Source organism: Necator americanus, chromosome V, assembly GCF_031761385.1.
Source record: "Necator americanus strain Aroian chromosome V, whole genome shotgun sequence".
NCBI lineage: Eukaryota > Metazoa > Nematoda > Chromadorea > Rhabditida > Ancylostomatidae > Necator > Necator americanus.
The window spans coordinates 1,025,006-1,044,548 of record NC_087375.1 but is presented as its reverse complement, the minus strand read 5'-3'; the positions used below and the strand labels follow the sequence as shown (position 1 = coordinate 1,044,548).

At 46.1% G+C, this 19,543-nt stretch overlaps 2 protein-coding genes across 5 annotated transcripts in view; both read right to left on the bottom strand.

The window, feature by feature from the left end:
* The window catches only part of RB195_012620 (uncharacterized protein), a gene marked incomplete at both ends in the record, with an annotated part of 62,839 nt that extends 54,034 nt beyond the window's left edge, over positions 1 to 8,805 (bottom strand). For 2 of the 3 annotated variants that reach the window (XM_064202076.1, XM_064202077.1), the window contains 20 exons: positions 160 to 764; positions 828 to 910; positions 978 to 1,029; positions 1,133 to 1,470; positions 1,506 to 1,707; positions 1,757 to 1,914; positions 1,977 to 2,079; positions 2,129 to 2,307; positions 2,369 to 2,460; positions 2,523 to 2,776; positions 2,969 to 3,066; positions 3,397 to 4,143; positions 4,190 to 5,687; positions 5,879 to 6,003; positions 6,197 to 6,328; positions 6,394 to 6,984; positions 7,305 to 7,419; positions 7,497 to 7,586; positions 7,651 to 8,265; positions 8,465 to 8,805. In XM_064202076.1, coding sequence (XP_064057957.1) covers positions 160 to 764; positions 828 to 910; positions 978 to 1,029; positions 1,133 to 1,470; positions 1,506 to 1,707; positions 1,757 to 1,914; positions 1,977 to 2,079; positions 2,129 to 2,307; positions 2,369 to 2,460; positions 2,523 to 2,776; positions 2,969 to 3,066; positions 3,397 to 4,143; positions 4,190 to 5,687; positions 5,879 to 6,003; positions 6,197 to 6,328; positions 6,394 to 6,984; positions 7,305 to 7,419; positions 7,497 to 7,586; positions 7,651 to 8,265; positions 8,465 to 8,805 — 6,418 coding nt within the window. Of the gene's footprint in view, positions 1 to 159; positions 765 to 827; positions 911 to 977; positions 1,030 to 1,132; positions 1,915 to 1,976; positions 2,080 to 2,128; positions 2,308 to 2,368; positions 2,461 to 2,522; positions 2,777 to 2,968; positions 3,067 to 3,396; positions 4,144 to 4,189; positions 5,688 to 5,878; positions 6,004 to 6,196; positions 6,329 to 6,393; positions 6,985 to 7,304; positions 7,420 to 7,496; positions 7,587 to 7,650; positions 8,299 to 8,464 lie in introns of all 3 variants that reach the window. The other variant, XM_064202075.1, reaches the window with a different exon arrangement.
* A 116-nt stretch (positions 8,806 to 8,921) lies between these two features.
* RB195_012619 (uncharacterized protein) overlaps positions 8,922 to 19,543 on the bottom strand; it is a gene marked incomplete at both ends in the record, with an annotated part of 63,981 nt that continues 53,359 nt past the window's right edge. Inside the window, 12 exons of one of the 2 annotated variants that reach the window (XM_064202074.1) lie at positions 8,922 to 9,821; positions 10,104 to 10,319; positions 10,379 to 11,439; positions 11,566 to 11,796; positions 11,897 to 12,329; positions 12,508 to 12,830; positions 12,905 to 13,269; positions 13,327 to 16,930; positions 16,996 to 17,119; positions 17,182 to 17,292; positions 17,548 to 19,134; positions 19,200 to 19,460. In XM_064202074.1, the coding sequence (XP_064057954.1) occupies positions 8,922 to 9,821; positions 10,104 to 10,319; positions 10,379 to 11,439; positions 11,566 to 11,796; positions 11,897 to 12,329; positions 12,508 to 12,830; positions 12,905 to 13,269; positions 13,327 to 16,930; positions 16,996 to 17,119; positions 17,182 to 17,292; positions 17,548 to 19,134; positions 19,200 to 19,460 (9,216 nt within the window). Of the gene's footprint in view, positions 9,822 to 10,087; positions 10,320 to 10,378; positions 11,440 to 11,565; positions 11,824 to 11,896; positions 12,330 to 12,507; positions 12,831 to 12,904; positions 13,270 to 13,326; positions 16,931 to 16,995; positions 17,120 to 17,181; positions 17,293 to 17,547; positions 19,480 to 19,543 lie in introns of both variants that reach the window. The other variant, XM_064202072.1, reaches the window with a different exon arrangement.

Below are 19,543 nucleotides of genomic sequence, written 5' to 3'. Positions count from 1 at the left end.
CTTCTTTCCTTCTTCCTTCTCTTCCTTTGGTTTAACCTCCTCCTTTCGGTCTTCAGGCTCTCTTCTTCTTCTTCCTTCTCTCTTCCTTCTTAACTTCCTCTTTCTCCGTCTTCCTTAGGTTTATCTTCCTCTTTCGGCTTCTCTTCCTTAGGTTTCAACCTCTTCCTTCTGGCTTGACTTCTTCTTCTTTAGGCTTCTCTTCCTTCTTCTTCTTCTTGTCCTCTTCCTTAGGTTTAACCTCCTCTTTCGGCTTCTCTTCCTTAGGTATCAACTCTTCCTTTGGCTTGACTTCTTCCTTAGGCTTCTCTTCCTTCTTCTTCTTCTTGTCCTCTTCCTTAGGTTTAACCTCCTCTTTCGGCTTCTCTTCCTTCGGCTTGACTTCTTCCTTCGGCTTGACTTCTTCCTTAGGCTTCTCTTCCTTCTTCTTCTTTTTGTCCTCTTCCTTAGGTTTAACCTCCTCTTTCGGCTTCTCTTCCTTTGGTTTAACCTCCTCTTTCGGCTTCTCTTCCTTAGGTTTCAACTCTTCCTTCGGCTTGACTTCTTCCTTAGGCTTCTCTTCCTTCTTCTTCTTTTTGTCCTCTTCCTTTGGTTTAACCTCCTCTTTCGGCTTGTCTTCCTTAGGTTTAACCTCCTCTTTCGGCTTCTCTTCTTTAGGTTTCACTTCTTCCTTAGGCTTCTCTTCCTTCTTCTTTTTGTCCTCTTCCTTTGCTTTAACCTCCTCTTTCGGCTTGTCTTCCTTAGGTTTAACCTCCTTCTTCCTCTTCCTTTGGTTTAACCTCCTCTTTCGGCTTCTCTTCCTCAGGTTTCAACTCTTCCTTCGGCTTGACTTCTTCCTTCGGCTTGACTTCTTCCTTAGGCTCCTTCCTTCTTCCTTCTTCTTCTTGTCCTCTTCCTTCTTCTCTTCTTCTTCCTTAGGTTACTTCTTCTTCCTCTTCTTTGGTTTAACCTCCTCCTTCGCTTCTCTTCCTTAGGCTTACCTCTTCCTTCGGCTTCTCTTCCTTCCTTTCTTCTTTAACTTCCTTCCTTTGGCTTAACCTCCTCTTCTTTGGGTTTCAACTCTTCCTTAGGTTTAACCTTCTTCTTTCGGCTTCTCTTCCTTCTTTTTCCTTACTCTTCCTTCTTTCTGTTTCACCTCTCCTTTCGGCTTCTCTTCTTCCTTCCTCTTCCTTCTTCGGCTTCCTCCTCTTTCGGCTTCTCTTCCTCAGGTTTCAACTCTTCCTTCGGCTTGACTTCTTCCTTAGGTTTCTCTTCCTTCTTCTTCTTCTTATCCTCTTCCTTAGGTTTCATCTCTTCTTTCGGCTTCTCTTCCTTCGGTTTAACCTCCTCTTTCGGCTTCTCTTCCTCAGGTTTCAACTCTTCCTTCGGCTTGACTTCTTCCTTTGGCTTGACTTCTTCCTTAGGTTTCTCTTCCTTCTTCTTCTTTTTGTCCTCTTCCTTCGGTTTAACCTCCTCTTTCGGCTTCTCTTCCTCCTTTTTTTCAACTCTTCCTTCGGGCTTCCCTTCACTTCTTCCTTAGGCTTCTCTCCTTCCTTCTTCTTCTTGTCCTCTTCCTTTGGTTTAACCTCCTCTTTCGGCTTCTCTTCCTTTGGTTTAACCTCCTCTTTCGGCTTCTCTTCCTCTTCTTCTCCTCTTCCTTGGCTTCTCTTCCTTCCTTCTCTTCCTTCGCTTACCTCTTCCTCTTCTCTTCCTTCTTCTTCTTCTCCTCCCCTTCCTTAGGTTTAACCTCCTCTTTCGGCTTCTCTTCCTTAGGTTTCACTTCTTCTCCTTCCTTTGGCTTAACTTCTTCCTTAGGCTTCTCTTCCTTCTTCTTCTTGTTGCCTCTTCCTTAGGTTTAACTTCCTCTTTCGGCTTCTCTTCCTTCGGTTTAACCTCCTCTTTCGGCTTCTCTTCCTTAGGTTTCAACTCTTCCTTCGGCTTGACTTCTTCCTTAGGCTTCTCTTCCTTCTTCTTCTTGTCCTCTTCCTTCTTGTTTTAACCTCCTCTTTAGGCTTCTCTTCCTTTGGTTTAACCTCCTCTTTCGGCTTGTCTTCCTTAGGTTTAACCTCTTCTTTCGGTTTACTCTCTTCTCTCCTTCTCTTCCTTGGCTTCACTTCCTTCTTTCGGCTTCTCTTCCTTGGTTTCAACTCACTCTTCCTTCGGCTTGACTTCTTCCTTCGGCTTGACTTCTTCCTTAGGCTTCTCCTCCTTCTTCTTCTTCTTGTCCTCTTCCTTAGGTTTAACTTCCTCTTTCGGCTTCTCTTCCTTTGGTTTAACCTCCTCTTTCGGCTTCTCTTCCTTTGGTTTAACCTCCTCTTTCGGCTTCTCTTCCTTTGGTTTAACCTCCTCTTTCGGCTTCTCTTCCTTAGGTTTCACCCCTCCTTCGGTTTACCTCTTCCTTCGGCTTCACTTCTTCCTTCGGCTTGACTTCTTCCTTAGGCTTCTCTTCCTTCTTCTTCTTGGCTCTTCCTGGATCCTCTTCGGCTTAACCTCTTCCTTTCGGCTTCTCTTCCTTAGGTTTCTTCCTTCTTCTTCCTGGGTTTAACTCTTCCTTCGGCTTCCTTCCTTAGGTTTCGACTTCTTCCTTCGGCTTGACTTCTTCCTTAGGCTTCTCTTCCTTCTTCTTCTCTTGTCCTCTTCCTTAGGTTTAACTTCCTCTTTCGGCTTCTCTTCCTTTGGTTTAACCTCCTCTTTCGGCTTCTCTTCCTCAGGTTTCAACTCTTCCTTCGGCTTGACTTCTTCCTTCGGCTTGACTTCTTCCTTAGGCTTCCTTCCTTCTTCTTCTTCTTTGCCTCCTCTTCTTCCTTAGGCTTCTCTTCCTTCTTCTTCTTGTCCTCTTCCTTAGGTTTAACTTCCTCTTTCGAGCTTCTCTTCCTTAGGTTTACTTCCTCTTCCTTGCTTCTTTCCTTCTTCCTCCTTACCTCTTCCTTGGCTTCCTCTTCCTTCCTTCTTCTTCGTCCTTCCTTCGGCTTCACTTCCTCCTTCGGCTTACTCTTCCTTAGGTTTCACTTCTCTTCTTTCTCTTAACCTCTTCCTCTTCTCTTCCTCAGGTTTACTTCTTCCTTGGTTCTCTTCCTTCTTCTTACAATTCTTTTATCAAAACAATTTATCAGGTCTCTCTTCCAAGTTCTTCCTTCACAACTCCACGTCTCGTACTTCCTCTTCAGGACTTTAACCTCTTCCTCTTTCGGCTTCTCTTCCTTAGGTTTCAACTCTTCCTTCTCTTCTCCTTAGGCTTCTCTTCCTTCTTCTTCTTGTCCTCTTCCTTAGGTTTAACCTCCTCTTTCGGCTTCTCTCCTTGGCTTCCTCCTTAGGCTTCTCTTCCTTTCTTTCCCTTCCTTCTTTCCTTCCTTAGGTTTCTTCTTTAGCCTCCTCTTTCGGCTTCTCTTCCTTAGGTTTCAACTCTTCCTTCGGCTTGACCTCTTCCTTCGGCTTAACTTCCTCTTTCCCTTGGCTTCTCTTCCTTCTGGTTACTTCTTCTTTCTTGTCGTCCTCCTCATCTGGTTTCACTTCTTCCTTAGGCTTCTCTTCCTTCTTCTTCTTGTCCTCTTCCTTAGGTTTAACTTCCTCTTTCGGCTTCTCTTCCTTAGGTTTAACCTCCTCTTTCGGCTTCTCTTCCTTTGGTTTAACCTCCTCTTTCGGCTTCTCTTCCTTCTTCTTCTTGTCCTCTTCCTTCGGTTTAACCTCCTCTTTCGGCTTCTCTTCCTTCGGTTTAACCTCCTCTTTCGGCTTCTCTTCTTCAGGTTTCAACTCTTCCTTCGGCTTGACTTCTTCCTTCGGCTTGACTTCTTCCTTAGGCTTCTCTTCCTTCTTCTTCTTGTCCTCTTCCTTCTTCTCTTCTTCTTTAGGCATCAGCTCTTTATCGTCATCTTTTGGCTTTACTTTTTCCTTTTCTTTCCTCTTTTGAGTACGAATTAGCGAAGAACTTAGGTTATCAAAAACAATGGTTATCAGGTCAATATCTAGTCCAGAGTGTGCTTCCTGCATCACAAGCTCCACGTCAGTCGTAACTGCCTCTTCAGAGATCTTCGTCACGACTTCCTCTTTCGGCTTCTCTTCCATAGGTTTCAACTCTTCCTTCGGCTTGACTTCTTCTTTAGGCTTCTCTTCCTTCTTCTTCTTCTTGTCCTCTTCCTTAGGTTTAACCTCCTCTTTCGGCTTCTCTTCCTTAGGTTTAACGTCCCTTTCATTTCAACTCTTCCTTTGGCTTGACTTCTTCTTTAGGCTTCTCTTCCTTCTTCTTCTTCTTGTCCTCTTCCTTAGGTTTAACCTCCTCTTTCGGCTTCTCTTCCTTAGGTATCAACTCTTCCTTTGGCTTGACTTCTTCCTTAGGCTTCTCTTCCTTCTTCTTCTTGTCCTCTTCCTTAGGTTTAACTTCCTCTTTCGGCTTCTCTTCCTTTGGTTTAACCTCCTCTTTCGGCTTCTCTTCCTTAGGTTTCACTTCTTCCTTAGGCTTCTCTTCCTTCTTCTTCTTGTCCTCTTCCTTCTTCTCTTCTTCTTTAGGCATCAGCTCTTTATCGTCATCTTTTGGCTTTACTTTTTCCTTTTCTTTCCTCTTTTGAGTACGAATTAGCGAAGAACTTAGGTTATCAAAAACAATGGTTATCAGGTCAATCTCTAGTCCAGAGTGTGCTTCCTGCTTCACAAGCTCCACGTCAGTCGTAACTGCCTCTTCAGAGATCTTCGTCACGACTTCCTCTTTCGGCTTCTCTTCCTCAGGTTTCAACTCTTCCTTCGGCTTGACCTCTTCCTTAGGCTTCTCTTCCTTCTTCTTCTTCTTCTTGTCCTCTTCCTTAGGTTTAACTTCCTCTTTCGGCTTCTCTTCCTTTGGTTTAACCTCCTCTTTCGGCTTCTCTTCCTCAGGTTTCAACTCTTCCTTAGGTTTCACTTCTTCCTTAGGCTTCTCTTCCTTCTTCTTCTTGTCCTCTTCCTTCGGTTTAACCTCCTCTTTCGGCTTCTCTTCCTCAGGTTTCAACTCTTCCTTCGGCTTGACTTCTTCCTTCGGCTTGACTTCTTCCTTAGGCTTCTCTTCCTTCTTCTTCTTCTTTTTGTCCTCCTCATCTGTTTTCACTTCTTCCTTAGGCTTCTCTTCCTTCTTCTTCTTGTCCTCTTCCTTAGGTTTAACTTCCTCTTTCGGCTTCTCTTCCTTAGGTTTAACCTCCTCTTTCGGCTTCTCTTCCTTTGGTTTAACCTCCTCTTTCGGCTTCTCTTCCTTCTTCTTCTTGTCCTCTTCCTTCGGTTTAACCTCCTCTTTCGGCTTCTCTTCCTTCGGTTTAACCTCCTCTTTCGGCTTCTCTTCCTCAGGTTTCAACTCTTCCTTCGGCTTGACTTCTTCCTTAGGCTTCTCTTCCTTCTTCTTCTTCTTGTCCTCTTCCTTAGGTTTAACTTCCTCTTTCGGCTTCTCTTCCTTTGGTTTAACCTCCTCTTTCGGCTTCTCTTCCTTAGGTTTCACTTCTTCCTTAGGCTTCTCTTCCTTCTTCTTCTTGTCCTCTTCCTTAGGTTTAACTTCCTCTTTCGGCTTCTCTTCCTTTGGTTTAACCTCCTCTTTCGGCTTCTCTTCCTCAGGTTTCAACTCTTCCTTCGGCTTGACTTCTTCCTTCGGCTTGACTTCTTCTTTAGGCTTCTCTTCCTTCTTCTTCTTGTCCTCTTCCTTAGGTTTAACTTCCTCTTTCGGCTTCTCTTCCTTTTTACTCTTTACTCCTCTTCCTTTTCTGTTTCACTTCTCATTCAATTAAACTTAGGTTTCAATTCTTCCTTAGGCTTCTCAAGTCCTTCTTCTTCTTGTCCTCTTCCTTCCTTCTTTACAACCTCCTCTTATCGGACTTCCTCTTCCGAGATTTTGGTTTACGACCTCCTCTTTCGGCTTCTCTTCCTCAGGTTTCAACTCTTCCTTCGGCTTGACTCTTCTTCCTTAGGCTTCTCTTCCTTCTTCTTCTTCTTCGCCTCTTCCTTAGGTTTAACTTCCTCTTTCGGCTTCTCTTCCTTTGGTTTAACCTCCTCTTTCGGCTTCTCTTCCTTTTTTCCCTCCTTCCTCAGGCTTCCTCTTCCTTCTCTTCCTTTTCTTCTTCCTCCTCCTTAGGCTTACTTCCTCTTTCGGCTTCACCTCTTCCTTTCGGCTTCTCTTCTCTTCTTTCGGCTTCTTCCTTCAGGCTTTCTTCCCTTCTTCCTTAGGCTTCTCTTCCTTCTTCTTCTTCTTTTTGTCCTCCTCATCTGGTTTCACTTCTTCCTTAGGCTTCTCTTCCTTCTTCTTCTTGTCCTCTTCCTTTGGTTTAACCTCCTCTTTCGGCTTCTCTTCCTCAGGTTTCAACTCTTCCTTAGGCTTCTCTTCCTCAGGTTTCAACTCTTCCTTCGGCTTGACTTCTTCCTTCGGCTTCTCTTCCTTCTTCTCTTCTTCTTGTCCTCTTCCTTCGGTTTAACCTCCTCTTTCGGCTTCTCTTCCTTGGTTTCAACCTCCTCTTTCGGCTTCTCTTCCTTAGGTTTCACTTCTTCCTTAGGCTTCTCTTCCTTCTTCTTCTTGTCCTCTTCCTTCTTCTCTTCTTCTTTAGGCATCAGCTCTTTATCGTCATCTTTTGGCTTTACTTTTTCCTTTTCTTTCCTCTTTTGAGTACGAATTAGCGAAGAACTTAGGTTATCAAAAACAATGTTAGAGGGAATCTCTAGTCCAGAGTGTGCTTCCTGCTTCACAAGCTCCACGTCAGTCGTAACTGCCTCTTCAGAGATCTTCGTCACGACTTCCTCTTTCGGCTTCTCTTCCTTTGGTTTAACCTCCTCTTTCGGCTTCTCTTCCTCAGGTTTCAACTCTTCCTTCGGCTTGACTTCTTCCTTAGGCTTCTCTTCCTTCTTCTTCTTGTCCTCTTCCTTAGGTTTAACTTCCTCTTTCGGCTTCTCTTCCTTTGGTTTAACCTCCTCTTTCGCTTCTTCCTTAGGTTTCACTTCTTCCTTAGGCTTCTCTTCCTTCTTCTTCTTCTGTCCTCTTCCTTTTACTTCCTCTCTTCTGCTTCTCTTCTTCTTTAGGCATCAACTCTCTCTTCGTCTCTTCCTTGGCTTTCCTCTTTCACTTCTTCTTTCGCTTCTTCTTCCTTAGTAATTAATACTTTGGCTTCTCATAAACACATTGTTTAGGTCACTCTCTAGTCCTTAGAGTTTGCTTCCTTCTTCTTATTCTCCTCGTCCGTCGGAACTTCCTCTTCTTAGGCTTCTTCTTCACGACTTCCTCCTTTCGGCTTCTCTTCCTCAGGTTTCAACTCTTCCTTCGGCTTGACCTCTCTTCCTTAGGCTTCTCTTCCTTCCTTCTCCTTCTTCTTCTTGTCCTCTTCCTTAGGTTTAACTTCCTCTTTCGGCTTCTCTTCCTTTGGTTTAACCTCCTCTTTCGGCTTCTCTTCCTTAGGTTTCAACTCTTCTTCTTCCTTAGGCTTCTCCTTCCTTCTTCTTCTTGTCCTCTTCCTTCGGTTTAACTTCCTCTTTGGGCTTCTTTTCCTTTGGTTTAACCTCCTCTTTCCTTTTCTTTCCTCTTTTGATACTCCTCTTTCGGCTTCTCTTCCTTCAGGTTATCTTCCTCTTTCCAGACTTCTTCCTGCTTCAACTTCTCTTTCGTACTTCTCCTCTTCAGTCTTCGGTTTAACCTCCTCTTTCGGCTTCTCTTCCTTAGGTTTCAACTCCTCTCTTCGGCTTCACTTCTTCCTTCTAGGCTTCTCTTCCTTCTTCTTCTTGTTCTCTTCCTTAGGTTTAACCTCCTCTTTCGGCTTCTCTTCCTTTGGTTTAACCTCCTCTTTCGGCTTCTCTTCCTTAGGTTTCACTTCTTCCTTAGGCTTCTCTTCCTTCTTCTTCTTGTCCTCTTCCTTCTTCTCTTCTTCTTTAGGCATCAGCTCTTTATCGTCATCTTTTGGCTTTACTTTTTCCTTTTCTTTCCTCTTTTGAGTACGAATTAGCGAAGAACTTAGGTTATCAAAAACAATGGTTATCAGGTCAATCTCTAGTCCAGAGTGTGCTTCCTGCTTCACAAGCTCCACGTCAGTCGTAACTGCCTCTTCAGAGATCTTCGTCACGACTTCCTCTTTCGGCTTCTCTTCCTTAGGTTTCAACTCTTCCTTCGGCTTGACCTCTTCCTTAGGCCTTCTCTTCCTTCTTCTTCTTCTTGGCCTCTTCCTTCTCTTCCTTAGGTTTAACTTCCTCTTTCCTCTTCTTCCCTCTCTTTCCTTTAGGTTTAACTCCTCCTTTCGGCTTCTCTTCCTTAGGTTTAACTTCTTCCTTAGGCTTCTCTTTCCTTCTTTCTTCTTCTTGTCCTTCTTCCTTAGGTTTAACCTCCTCTTTCGGCTTCTCTTCCTTAGGTTTCAACCTTCCTTCGGCTTACTCTCCTTTCAACTCTTCCTTCGGCTTGACTTCTTCCTTCCTTCTTCTTCCTTAGGCTTCCTTCCTCCTTCTTCTTCCTCTTCTTTGGCTCCTCCTCTTTGTCTTCTTCTTCCTTAGGCTTCCTTCTCTTCCTTCTTACTTACTTAGGCTATCATTCTTCCTCTTCTCTTCCTTCTTCTTCTTCTTGTCCTCTTCCTTAGGTTTAACCTCCTCTTTCGGCTTCTCTTCCTTAGGTTTCAACTCTTCCTTCGGCTTGACTTCTTCCTTAGGCTTCTCTTCCTTCTTCTTCTTGTCCTCTTCCTTCGGTTTAACTTCCTCTTTCGGCTTCTCTTCCTTTGGTTTAACCTCCTCTTTCGGCTTCTCTTCCTCAGGTTTCAACTCTTCCTTCGGCTTGACTTCTTCCTTCGGCTTGACTTCTTCCTTAGGCTTCTCTTCCTTCTTCTTCTTGTCCTCTTCCTTCTTCTCTTCTTCTTTAGGCATCAGCTCTTTATCGTCATCTTTTGGCTTTACTTTTTCTCTTCCTTCTTCTCTCCTCTTTTGAGTACGAATTAGCGAAGAACTTAGGTTATCAAAAACAATGGTTATCAGGTCAATCTCTAGTCCAGAGTGTGCTTCCTCTTCACAAGCTCCACGTCAGTTTTAACTGCCTCTTCAGAGATCTTCGTCACGACCTCCTCTTTCGGCTTCTCTTCCTTCTTCTTCTTGTCCTCTTCCTTAGGCTTCTCTTCCTTCTTCTTCTTGTCCTCTTCCTTAGGCTTCTCTTCCTTCTTCTTCTTGTCCTCTTCCTTAGGTTTAACCTCCTCTTTCGGCTTCTCTTCCTTAGGTTTAACCTCCTCTTTCGGCTTCTCTTCCTTTGGTTTAACCTCCTCTTTCGGCTTCTCTTCCTTCTTCTTCTTGTCCTCTTCCTTCGGTTTAACCTCCTCTTTCGGCTTCTCTTCCTTCGGTTTAACCTCCTCTTTCGGCTTCTCTTCCTCAGGTTTCAACTCTTCCTTCGGCTTGACTTCTTCCTTCGGCTTGACTTCTTCCTTAGGCTTCTCTTCCTTCTTCTTCTTGTCCTCTTCCTTCTTCTCTTCTTCTTTAGGCATCAGCTCTTTATCGTCATCTTTTGGCTTTACTTTTTCCTTTTCTTTCCTCTTTTGAGTACGAATTAGCGAAGAACTTAGGTTATCAAAAACAATGGTTATCAGGTCAATCTCTAGTCCAGAGTGTGCTTCCTGCTTCACAAGCTCCACGTCAGTCGTAACTGCCTCTTCAGAGATCTTCGTCACGACTTCCTCTTTCGGCTTCTCTTCCTTAGGTTTCAACTCTTCCTTCGGCTTGACCTCTTCCTTAGGCTTCTCTTCCTTCTTCTTCTTGTCCTCTTCCTTAGGTTTAACTTCCTCTTTCGGCTTCTCTTCCTTTGGTTTAACCTCCTCTTTCGGCTTCTCTTCCTTAGGTTTAACTTCTTCCTTATTCTTAGGCCTTCTTCTACTTCCTTCCTTCTTCTTGTCCTCTTCCTTAGGTTTAACTTCCTCCTTTCGGCGGCTTCTCTTCCTTTGGTTCAACCCCCTTTCGCTTCTCTTCCTCCGGCTTCAACTCTTCCTTCGGCTTGACTTCTCTCCTTCGGCTTTACTTCTTCCTTTTCTCTTCCTTCTTCTCTTGACCTTCCTTCTTCTTCTTGTCCTCTTCTTCCTTCTTTTTTTTTAAATTATTTTTTTTTTTTTTTTTTTTTTTTTTTTTTTTTTTTTTTTTTTCCTCTTTTGAGTACGAATTAGCGAAGAACTTAGGTTATCAAAAACAATGGTTATCAGGTCAATCTCTAGTCCAGAGTGTGCTTCCTGCTTCACAAGCTCCACGTCAGTCGTAACTGCCTCTTCAGAGATCTTCGTCACGACTTCCTCTTTCGGCTTCTCTTCCTTAGGTATCAACTCTTCCTTTGGCTTGACTTCTTCCTTAGGCTTCTCTTCCTTCTTCTTCTTCTTGTCCTCTTCCTTAGGTTTCTCTTCCTTCTTCTTCTGGCCTTCCTTCTGCTTTTTAACTTCCTCCTTCGGCTTGCTTCTTCCTTAGGTTTAACCTCTTCCTTCTTCTTCTTCTTCCTAGGTTTCACCTCTTCCTTCGGCTTGACTTCTTCCTCTTCCTTAGGCTTCTCTTCCTTCTTCTTCTTCTTCTTGTCCTCTTCCTTAGGTTTAACTTCCTCTTTCGGCTTCTCTTCCTTTGGTTTAACCTCCTCTTTCGGCTTCTCTTCTTCAGGTTTCACTTCTTCCTTAGGCTTCTCTTCCTTCTTCTTCTTGTCCTCTTCCTTCGGCTTGACTTCTTCTTTAGGCTTCTCTTCCTTCTTCTTCTTCTTGTCCTCTTCCTTAGGTTTAACCTCCTCTTTCGGCTTCTCTTCCTCCGGTTTCACTTCTTCCTTCGGCTTGACTTCTTCCTTAGGCTTCTCTTCCTTCTTCTTCTTGTCCTCTTCCTTCTTCTTCTTGTCCTCTTCCTTCTTCTTCTTGTCCTCTTCCTTCTTCTCTTCTTCTTTAGGCATCAGCTCTTTATCGTCATCTTTTGGCTTTACTTTTTCCTTTTCTTTCCTCTTTTGAGTACGAATTAGCGAAGAACTTAGGTTATCAAAAACAATGGTTATCAGGTCAATCTCTAGTCCAGAGTGTGCTTCCTGCTTCACAAGCTCCACGTCAGTCGTAACTGCCTCTTCAGAGATCTTCGTCACGACTTCCTCTTTCGGCTTCTCTTCCTTAGGTTTCAACTCTTCCTTCGGCTTGACCTCTTCCTTAGGCTTCTCTTCCTTCTTCTTCTTGTCCTCTTCCTCAGGTTTAACCTCCTCTTTCGGCTTCTCTTCCTTGTCTTTATCCTCCTCTTCCATTTCTTCTTCGTCCTTCACTGGGACCTTCTCATCCTCAGGTTTCTCTTTTCTTTCCTCGGTTATTTTCTTCTTCGGAGCGGAGGGAGCGGTGGTGCCACTGTCGTAGGCGTTGACCAGAAGGTCGATCTCGAGACCGGACGCTTCCTCTTGTCTTCTCAACTCTATCTCGACTGTAATAGTGGCTTCGCCTTCTCGTTCCTCAACGATGACTTCTTTCTGTTCTACAACCAACTCCTCGCCTCGCTTTTCCACTATTTCTGGTTTCTTCTCTTCTGCAAGCACCACTTCTCGGTCTTTTCCGCAGTAAGATGGAGCACAACAATGGCTTCATCCTTCTGCTCAGTCTTTTCAACGGTGATTTCTTCGACCTTCTCTGGGACTGTTTCGGAAACAGGAACCTTCTCTATTTCTGCTGGTTTCTTCTCTTCTGCCACAGCATCCACTTCTTGTTCGGTCTTTTCCGCTGCAGTGATTGGAGCCACCAACAACGGCTTCACTCTTCCTGTTCAGTCTTTTCAACAGCGATTTCTTCGACCTCTTCTCGGACTGTTCGAAAACAGGAACCTTCTCTATTTCTGCTGGTTTCTTCTCTTCTGCCACAGCATCCACTTCTTGTTCGGTCTTTTCCGCTGCAGTGATTGGAGCCACAACAACGGCTTCATCCTTCTGCTCAGTCTTTTCAACAGCGATTTCTTCGACCTTCTCTGGGATGTCTTTCTAGCTAGGAACCTTCTCCTATTTCTGCTGGTTTCTTCTCTTCTGCCACAGCATCCACTTCTTGTTCGGTCTTTTCCGCAGTAGTGATTGGAGCCACAACAACGGCTTCATCCTTCTGCTCAGTCTTTTCAACGGTGATTTCTTCGACCTTCTCTGGGACTGTCTCGGTATCAGGAACCTTCTCTATTTCTGCTGGTTTCTTCTCTTCTGCCACAGCATCCACTTCTTGTTCGGTCTTTTCCGCTGCAGTGATTGGAGCCACAACAACGGCTTCATCCTTCTGCTCAGTCTTTTCAACAGCGATTTCTTCGACCTTCTCTGGGACTGTCTCGGAAACAGGAACCTTCTCTATTTCTGCTGGTTTCTTCTCTTCTGCCACAGCATCCACTTCTTGTTCGGTCTTTTCCGCTGCAGTGATTGGAGCCACAACAACGGCTTCATCCTTCTGCCAGTCTTTTCAACAGCGATTTCTTCGACCTTCTCTGGATGTCTCGGAAAAGGAACCTTCTCCATTTCTGCTGGTTTCTCTTCTGCCACAGCATACTTCGGTCTTTTCCCTGCAGTGATTGGAGCCACAACAACGCTTCATCTTCTGTTCAGTCTTTCAACCCGATTTCTTCGACCTTCTCTGGGACTGTCTCAAAAAACTTCTCTATTTCTGCTGGTTTCTTCTCTTCTGCCACAGCATCCACTTCTTGTTCGGTCTTTTCCGCTGCAGTGATTGGAGCCACAACAACGGCTTCATCCTTCTGCTCAGTCTTTTCAGCAGCGATTTCTTCGACCTTCTCTGGGAGTGTCTCGGTAGCTGGAACCTTCTCATCTTCAGGTTTCTCTTTCCTTTCCACGGTTATTTTCTTCTTCGGAGCGGACGCAGCGGGTGGTGGTGCCACTGTCGTAGGCGTTGACCAGAAGGTCGATCTCGAGACCGGACGCTTCCTCTTGTCTTCTCAACTCTATCTCGACTGTAATAGTGGCTTCGCCTTCTCGTTCCTCAACGATGACTTCTTTCTGTTCTACAACCAACTCCTCGCCTCGCTTTTCCACTATTTCTAGGTTCTTCTTCTTCTGCCACAGCATCCACTTCTTGTTCGGTCTTTTCCGCAGTAGAGATTGGAGCCACAACAACGGCTTCATCCTTCTGCTCAGTCTTTTCAACGGTGATTTCTTCGACCTTCTCTGGGACTGTTTCGGAAACAGGAACCTTCTCTATTTCTGCTGGTTTCTTCTCTTCTGCCACAGCATCCACTTCTTGTTCGGTCTTTTCCGCTGCAGTGATTGGAGCCACAACAACGGCTTCATCCTTCTGCTCAGTCTTTTCAGCAGCGATTCTTCGACCTTCTCTGGAGTGTCTCGGTAGCTGACCTTCATCTTCGTTTTCAACCTTCCTTCATCTTCAGTTTCTCTTTCCTTTCCACGGTTATTTTCTCTTTCGTCGCGTTGACCAGAAGGCGATCTCGAGACCGGACGCTTCCTCTTGTCTTCTCAACTCTATCTCGACTGTAATAGTGGCTTCGCCTTCTCGTTCCTCAACGATGACTTCTTTCTGTTCTACAACCAACTCCTCGCCTCGCTTTTCCACTATTTCTAGTTTCTTCTCTTCTGCCACAGCATCCACTTCTTGTTCGGTCTTTTCCGCAGTAGAGATTGGAGCCACAACAACGGCTTCATCCTTCTGCTCAGTCTTTTCAACGGTGATTTCTTCGACCTTCTCTGGGACTGTCTCGGTAGCTGGAACCTTCTCTATTTCTGCTGGTTTCTTCTCTTCTGCCACAGCATCCACTTCTTGTTCGGTCTTTTCCGCTGCAGTGATTGGAGCCACAACAACGGCTTCATCCTTCTGCTCAGTCTTTTCAACAGCGATTTCTTCGACCTTCTCTGGGACTGTCTCGGTAGCTGGAACCTTCTCTATTTCTGCTGGTTTCTTCTCTTCTGCCACAGCATCCACTTCTTGTTCGGTCTTTTCCGCTGCAGTGATTGGAGCCACAACAACGGCTTCATCTTTCTGTTCAGTCTTTTCAACAGCGATTTCTTCGACCTTCTCTGGGACTGTCTCGGAAACAGGAACCTTCTCTATTTCTGCTGGTTTCTTCTCTTCTGCCACAGCATCCACTTCTTGTTCGGTCTTTTCCGCTGCAGTGATTGGAGCCACAACAACGGCTTCATCCTTCTGCTCAGTCTTTTCAGCAGCGATTTCTTCGACCTTGTCTGGGAGTGTCTCGGTAGCTGGAACCTTCTCATCTTCAGGTTTCTCTTTCCATTCCTCGGTTATTCTCTTCTTCGGTGCAGACGGAGCGGTGGTGGTGCCACTGTCGTAGGCGTTGACCAGAAGGTCGATCTCGAGACCGGACGCTTCCTCTTGTCTTCTCAACTCTATCTCGACTGTAATAGTGGCTTCGCCTTCTCGTTCCTCAACGATGACTTCTTTCTGTTCTACAACCAACTCCTCGCCTCGCTTTTCCACTATTTCTGGTTTCTTCTCTTCTGCCACAACATCCACTTCATGTTCGGTCTTTTCCGCTGCAGTGATTGGAGCCACAACAACGGCTTCATCCTTCTGCTCAGTCTTTTCAGCAGCGATTTCTTCGACCTTCTCTGGGAGTGTATCGGTAGCTGGAACCTTCTCATCTTCAGGTTTCTCTTTCCTTTCCACGGTTATTTTCTTCTTCGGAGCGGACGCAGCGGTGGTGGTGCCACTGTCGTAGGCGTTGACCAGAAGGTCGATCTCGAGACCGGACGCTTCCTCTTGTCTTCTCAACTCTATCTCGACTGTAATAGTGGCTTCGCCTTCTCGTTCCTCAACGATGACTTCTTTCTGTTCTACAACCAACTCCTCGCCTCGCTTTTCCACTATTTCTAGTTTCTTCTCTTCTGCCACAGCATCCACTTCTTGTTCGGTCTTTTCCGCAGTAGAGATTGGAGCCACAACAACGGCTTCATCCTTCTGCTCAGTCTTTTCAACGGTGATTTCTTCGACCTTCTCTGGGACTGTTTCGGAAACAGGAACCTTCTCTATTTCTGCTGGTTTCTTCTCTTCTGCCACAGCATCCACTTCTTGTTCGGTCTTTTCCGCTGCAGTGATTGGAGCCACAACAACGGCTTCATCTTTCTGTTCAGTCTTTTCAACAGCGATTTCTTCGACCTTCTCTGGGACTGTCTCGGAAACAGGAACCTTCTCTATTTCTGCTGGTTTCTTCTCTTCTGCCACAGCATCCACTTCTTGTTCGGTCTTTTCCGCTGCAGTGATTGGAGCCACAACAACGGCTTCATCTTTCTGTTCAGTCTTTTCAACCGCGATTTCTTCGACCTTCTCTGGGACTGTCTCGGAAACAGGAACCTTCTCTATTTCTGCTGGTTTCTTCTCTTCTGCCACAGCATCCACTTCTTGTTCGGTCTTTTCCGCTGCAGTGATTGGAGCCACAACAACGGCTTCATCCTTCTGCTCAGTCTTTTCAGCAGCGATTTCTTCGACCTTCTCTGGGAGTGTCTCGGTAGCTGGAACCTTCTCATCTTCAGGTTTCTCTTTCCTTTCCACGGTTATTTTCTTCTTCGGAGCGGACGCAGCGGTGGTGGTGCCACTGTCGTAGGCGTTGACCAGAAGGTCGATCTCGAGACCGGACGCTTCCTCTTGTCTTCTCAACTCTATCTCGACTGTAATAGTGGCTTCGCCTTCTCGTTCCTCAACGATGACTTCTTTCTGTTCTACAACCAACTCCTCGCCTCGCTTTTCCACTATTTTCAGTTTCTTCTCTTCTGCCACAGCATCCACTTCTTGTTCGGTCTTTTCCGCAGTAGAGATTGGAGCCACAACAACGGCTTCATCCTTCTGCTCAGTCTTTTCAACGGTGATTTCTTCGACCTTCTCTGGGACTGTTTCGGAAACAGGAACCTTCTCTATTTGTGCTGGTTTCTTCTCTTCTGCCACAGCATCCACTTCTTGTTCGGTCTTTTCCGCTGCAGTGATTGGAGCCACAACAACGGCTTCATCCTTCTGCTCAGTCTTTTCAGCAGCGATTTCTTCGACCTTCTCTGGGAGTGTCTCGGTAGCTGGAACCTTCTCATCTTCGGGTTTCTCTTTCCTTTCCTCGGTTATTCTCTTCTTCGGTGCAGACGGAGCGGTGGTGGTGCCACTGTCGTAGGCGTTGACCAGAAGGTCGATCTCGAGACCGGACGCTTCCTCTTGTCTTCTCAACTCTATCTCGACTGTAATAGTGGCTTCGCCTTCTCGCTCCTCAACGATGGCTTCTTTCTGTTCTACAACCAACTCCTCGCCTCGCTTTTCCACTATTTCTGGTTTCTTCTCTTCTGCCACAGCATCCACTTCTTGTTCGGTCTTTTCCGCAGTAGAGATTGGAGCCACAACAATGGCTTCATCCTTCTGCTCAGTCTTTTCAACAGTGATTTCTTCGACCTTCTCTGGGAGTGTCTCGGAAACAGGAACCTTCTCTATTTCTGCTGGTTTCTTCTCTTCTGCCACAGCATCCACTTCTTGTTCGGTCTTTTCCGCTGCAGTGATTGGAGCCACAACAACGGCTTCATCCTTCTGCTCAGTCTTTTCAGCAGCGATTTCTTCGACCTTCTCTGGGAGTGTCTCGGTAGCTGGAACCTTCTCATCTTCAGGTTTCTCTTTCCTTTCCACGGTTATTTTCTTCTTCGGAGCGGACGCAGCGGTGGTGGTGCCACTGTCGTAGGCGTTGACCAGAAGGTCGATCTCGAGACCGGACGCTTCCTCTTGTCTTCTCAACTCTATCTCGACTGTAATAGTGGCTTCGCCTTCTCGCTCCTCAACGATGGCTTCTTTCTGTTCTACAACCAACTCCTCGCCTCGCTTTTCCACTATTTCTAGTTTCTTCTCTTCTGCCACAGCATCCACTTCTTGTTCGGTCTTTTCCGCAGTAGAGATTGGAGCCACAACAACGGCTTCATCCTTCTGCTCAGTCTTTTCAACGGTGATTTCTTCGACCTTCTCTGGGACTGTCTCGGTAGCTGGAACCTTCTCTATTTCTGCTTCTTCTGCCACAGCATCCACTTCTTGTTCGGTCTTTTCCGCTGCAGTGATTGGAGCCAAACAACGGCTCATCCTCTGCCATCTTTTCGACGGTGATTTCTTCGACCTTCTCTGGACGCCGGTAGCTGGAACCTCATTTCTGCTGGTTTCTTCTCTTCTGCCACAGCATCCACTTCTTGTTCGGTCTTTTCCGCTGCAGTGATTGGAGCCACAACAACGGCTTCATCTTTCTGTTCAGTCTTTTCAACAGCGATTTCTTCGACCTTCTCTGGGACTTCTCGGAAACAGGAACCTTCTCTATTTCTGCTGGTTTCTTCTCTTCTGCCACAGCATCCACTTCTTGTTCGGTCTTTTCCGCTGCAGTGATTGGAGCCACAACAACGGCTTCATCCTTCTGCTCAGTCTTTTCAGCAGCGATTCTTCACTTCTCTGGGAGTGTCTCGGTAGCTGGAACCTTCTCATCTTCAGGTTTCTCTTTCCTTTCCACGGTTATTTCTTCTTCGGAGCGGACGCAGCGGTGGTGGTGCCACTTCGTAGGCGTTGACCAGAAGGTCGATCTCGAGACCGGCTTCCTCTTGTCTTCTCAACTCTATCTCGACTGTAATAGGGCTTCGCCTTCTCGCTCCTCAACGATGGCTTCTTTCGTTCTACAACCAACCCTCGCCTCCTTTTCCCTATTTCTAGTTTCTTCTCTTCTGCCACAGCATCCACTTCTTGTTCGGTCTTTTCCGCTGCTAGTGATTGGAGCCACAACAACGGCTTCATCCTTCTGCTCAGTCTTTTCAACGGTGATTTCTTCGACCTTCTCTGGGACTGTCTCGGTAGCTGGAACCTTCTCTATTTCTGCTGGTTTCTTCTCTTCTGCCACAGCATCCACTTCTTGTTCGGTCTTTTCCGCTGCAGTGATTGGAGCCACAACAACGGCTTCATCTTTCTGTTCAGTCTTTTCAACAGCGATTTCTTCGACCTTCTCTGGGACTGTCTCGGAAACAGGAACCTTCTCTATTTCTGCTGGTTTCTTCTCTTCTGCCACAGCATCCACTTCTTGTTCGGTCTTTTCCGCTGCAGTGATTGGAGCCACAACAACGGCTTCATCCTTCTGCTCAGTCTTTTCAGCAGCGATTTCTTCGACCTTGTCTGGGAGTGTCTCGGTAGCTGGAACCTTCTCATCTTCAGGTTTCTCTTTCCTTTCCTCGGTTATTCTCTTCTTCGGTGCAGACGGAGCGGTGGTGGTGCCACTGTCGTAGGCGTTGACCAGAAGGTCGATCTCGAGACCGGACGCTTCCTCTTGTCTTCTCAACTCTATCTCGACTGTAATAGTGGCTTCGCCTTCTCGTTCCTCAACGATGACTTCTTTCTGTTCTACAACCAACTCCTCGCCTCGCTTTTCCACTATTTCTGGTTTCTTCTCTTCTGCCACAGCATCCACTTCTTGTTCGGTCTTTTCCGCAGTAGAGATTGGAGCCACAACAACGGCTTCATCCTTCTGCTCAGTCTTTTCAACAGCGATTTCTTCGACCTTCTCTGGGACTGTCTCGGAAACAGGAACCTTCTCTATTTCTGCTGGTTTCTTCTCTTCTGCCACAGCATCCACTTCTTGTTCGGTCTTTTCCGCTGCAGTGATTGGAGCCACAACAACGGCTTCATCCTTCTGCTCAGTCTTTTCAGCAGCGATTTCTTCGACCTTCTCTGGGAGTGTCTCGGTAGCTGGAACCTTCTCATCTTCAGGTTTCTCTTTCCTTTCCTCGGTTATTCTCTTCTTCGGTGCGGACGGAGCGGTGGTGGTGCCACTGTCGTAGGCGTTGACCAGAAGGTCGATCTCGAGACCGGACGCTTCCTCTTGTCTTCTCAACTCTATCTCGACTGTAATAGTGGCTTCGCCTTCTCGTTCCTCAACGATGACTTCTTTCTGTTCTACAACCAACCCTCGCCTCGCTTTTCCACTATTTCTGGTTTCTTCTCTTCTGCCACAGCATCCGCACACTTCTTGTTCGGTCTTTTCCGCAGTAGAGATTGGAGCCACAACAACGGCTTCATCCTTCTGCTCAGTCTTTTCAACGGTGATTTCTTCGACCTTCTCTGGGACTGTCTCGGAAACAGGAACCTTCTCTATTTCTGCTGGTTTCTTCTCTTCTGCCACAGCATCCACTTCTTGTTCGGTCTTTTCCGCTGCAGTGATTGGAGCCACAACAACGGCTTCATCTTTCTGTTCAGTCTTTTCAACAGGCGATTTCTTCGACCTTCTCTGGGACTGTCTCGGAAGGAACTCTCTATTTCTGCTGGTTTCTTCTCTTCTGCCACAGCATCCACTTCTTGTTCGGTCTTTTCCGCTGCAGGGATTGGAGCCACAACAACGGCTTCATCTTCTCTGTTCTTTTCAACAGCGATTTCTTCGACCTTCTCTGGGACTGCTCGGAAACAGGAAGGAACCTTCTCTATTTCTGCTGGTTTCTTCTCTTCTGCCACAGCATCCACTTCTTGTTCGGTCTTTTCCGCTGCAGTGATTGGAGCCACAACAACGGCTTCATCCTTCTGCTCAGTCTTTTCAGCAGCGATTTCTTCGACCTTCTGCTGGGAGGAGTCTCGGTAGCTGGAACCTTCTCATCTTCAGGTTTCTCTTTCCTTTCCTCGGTTAATTCTCTTCTTCGGTGCAG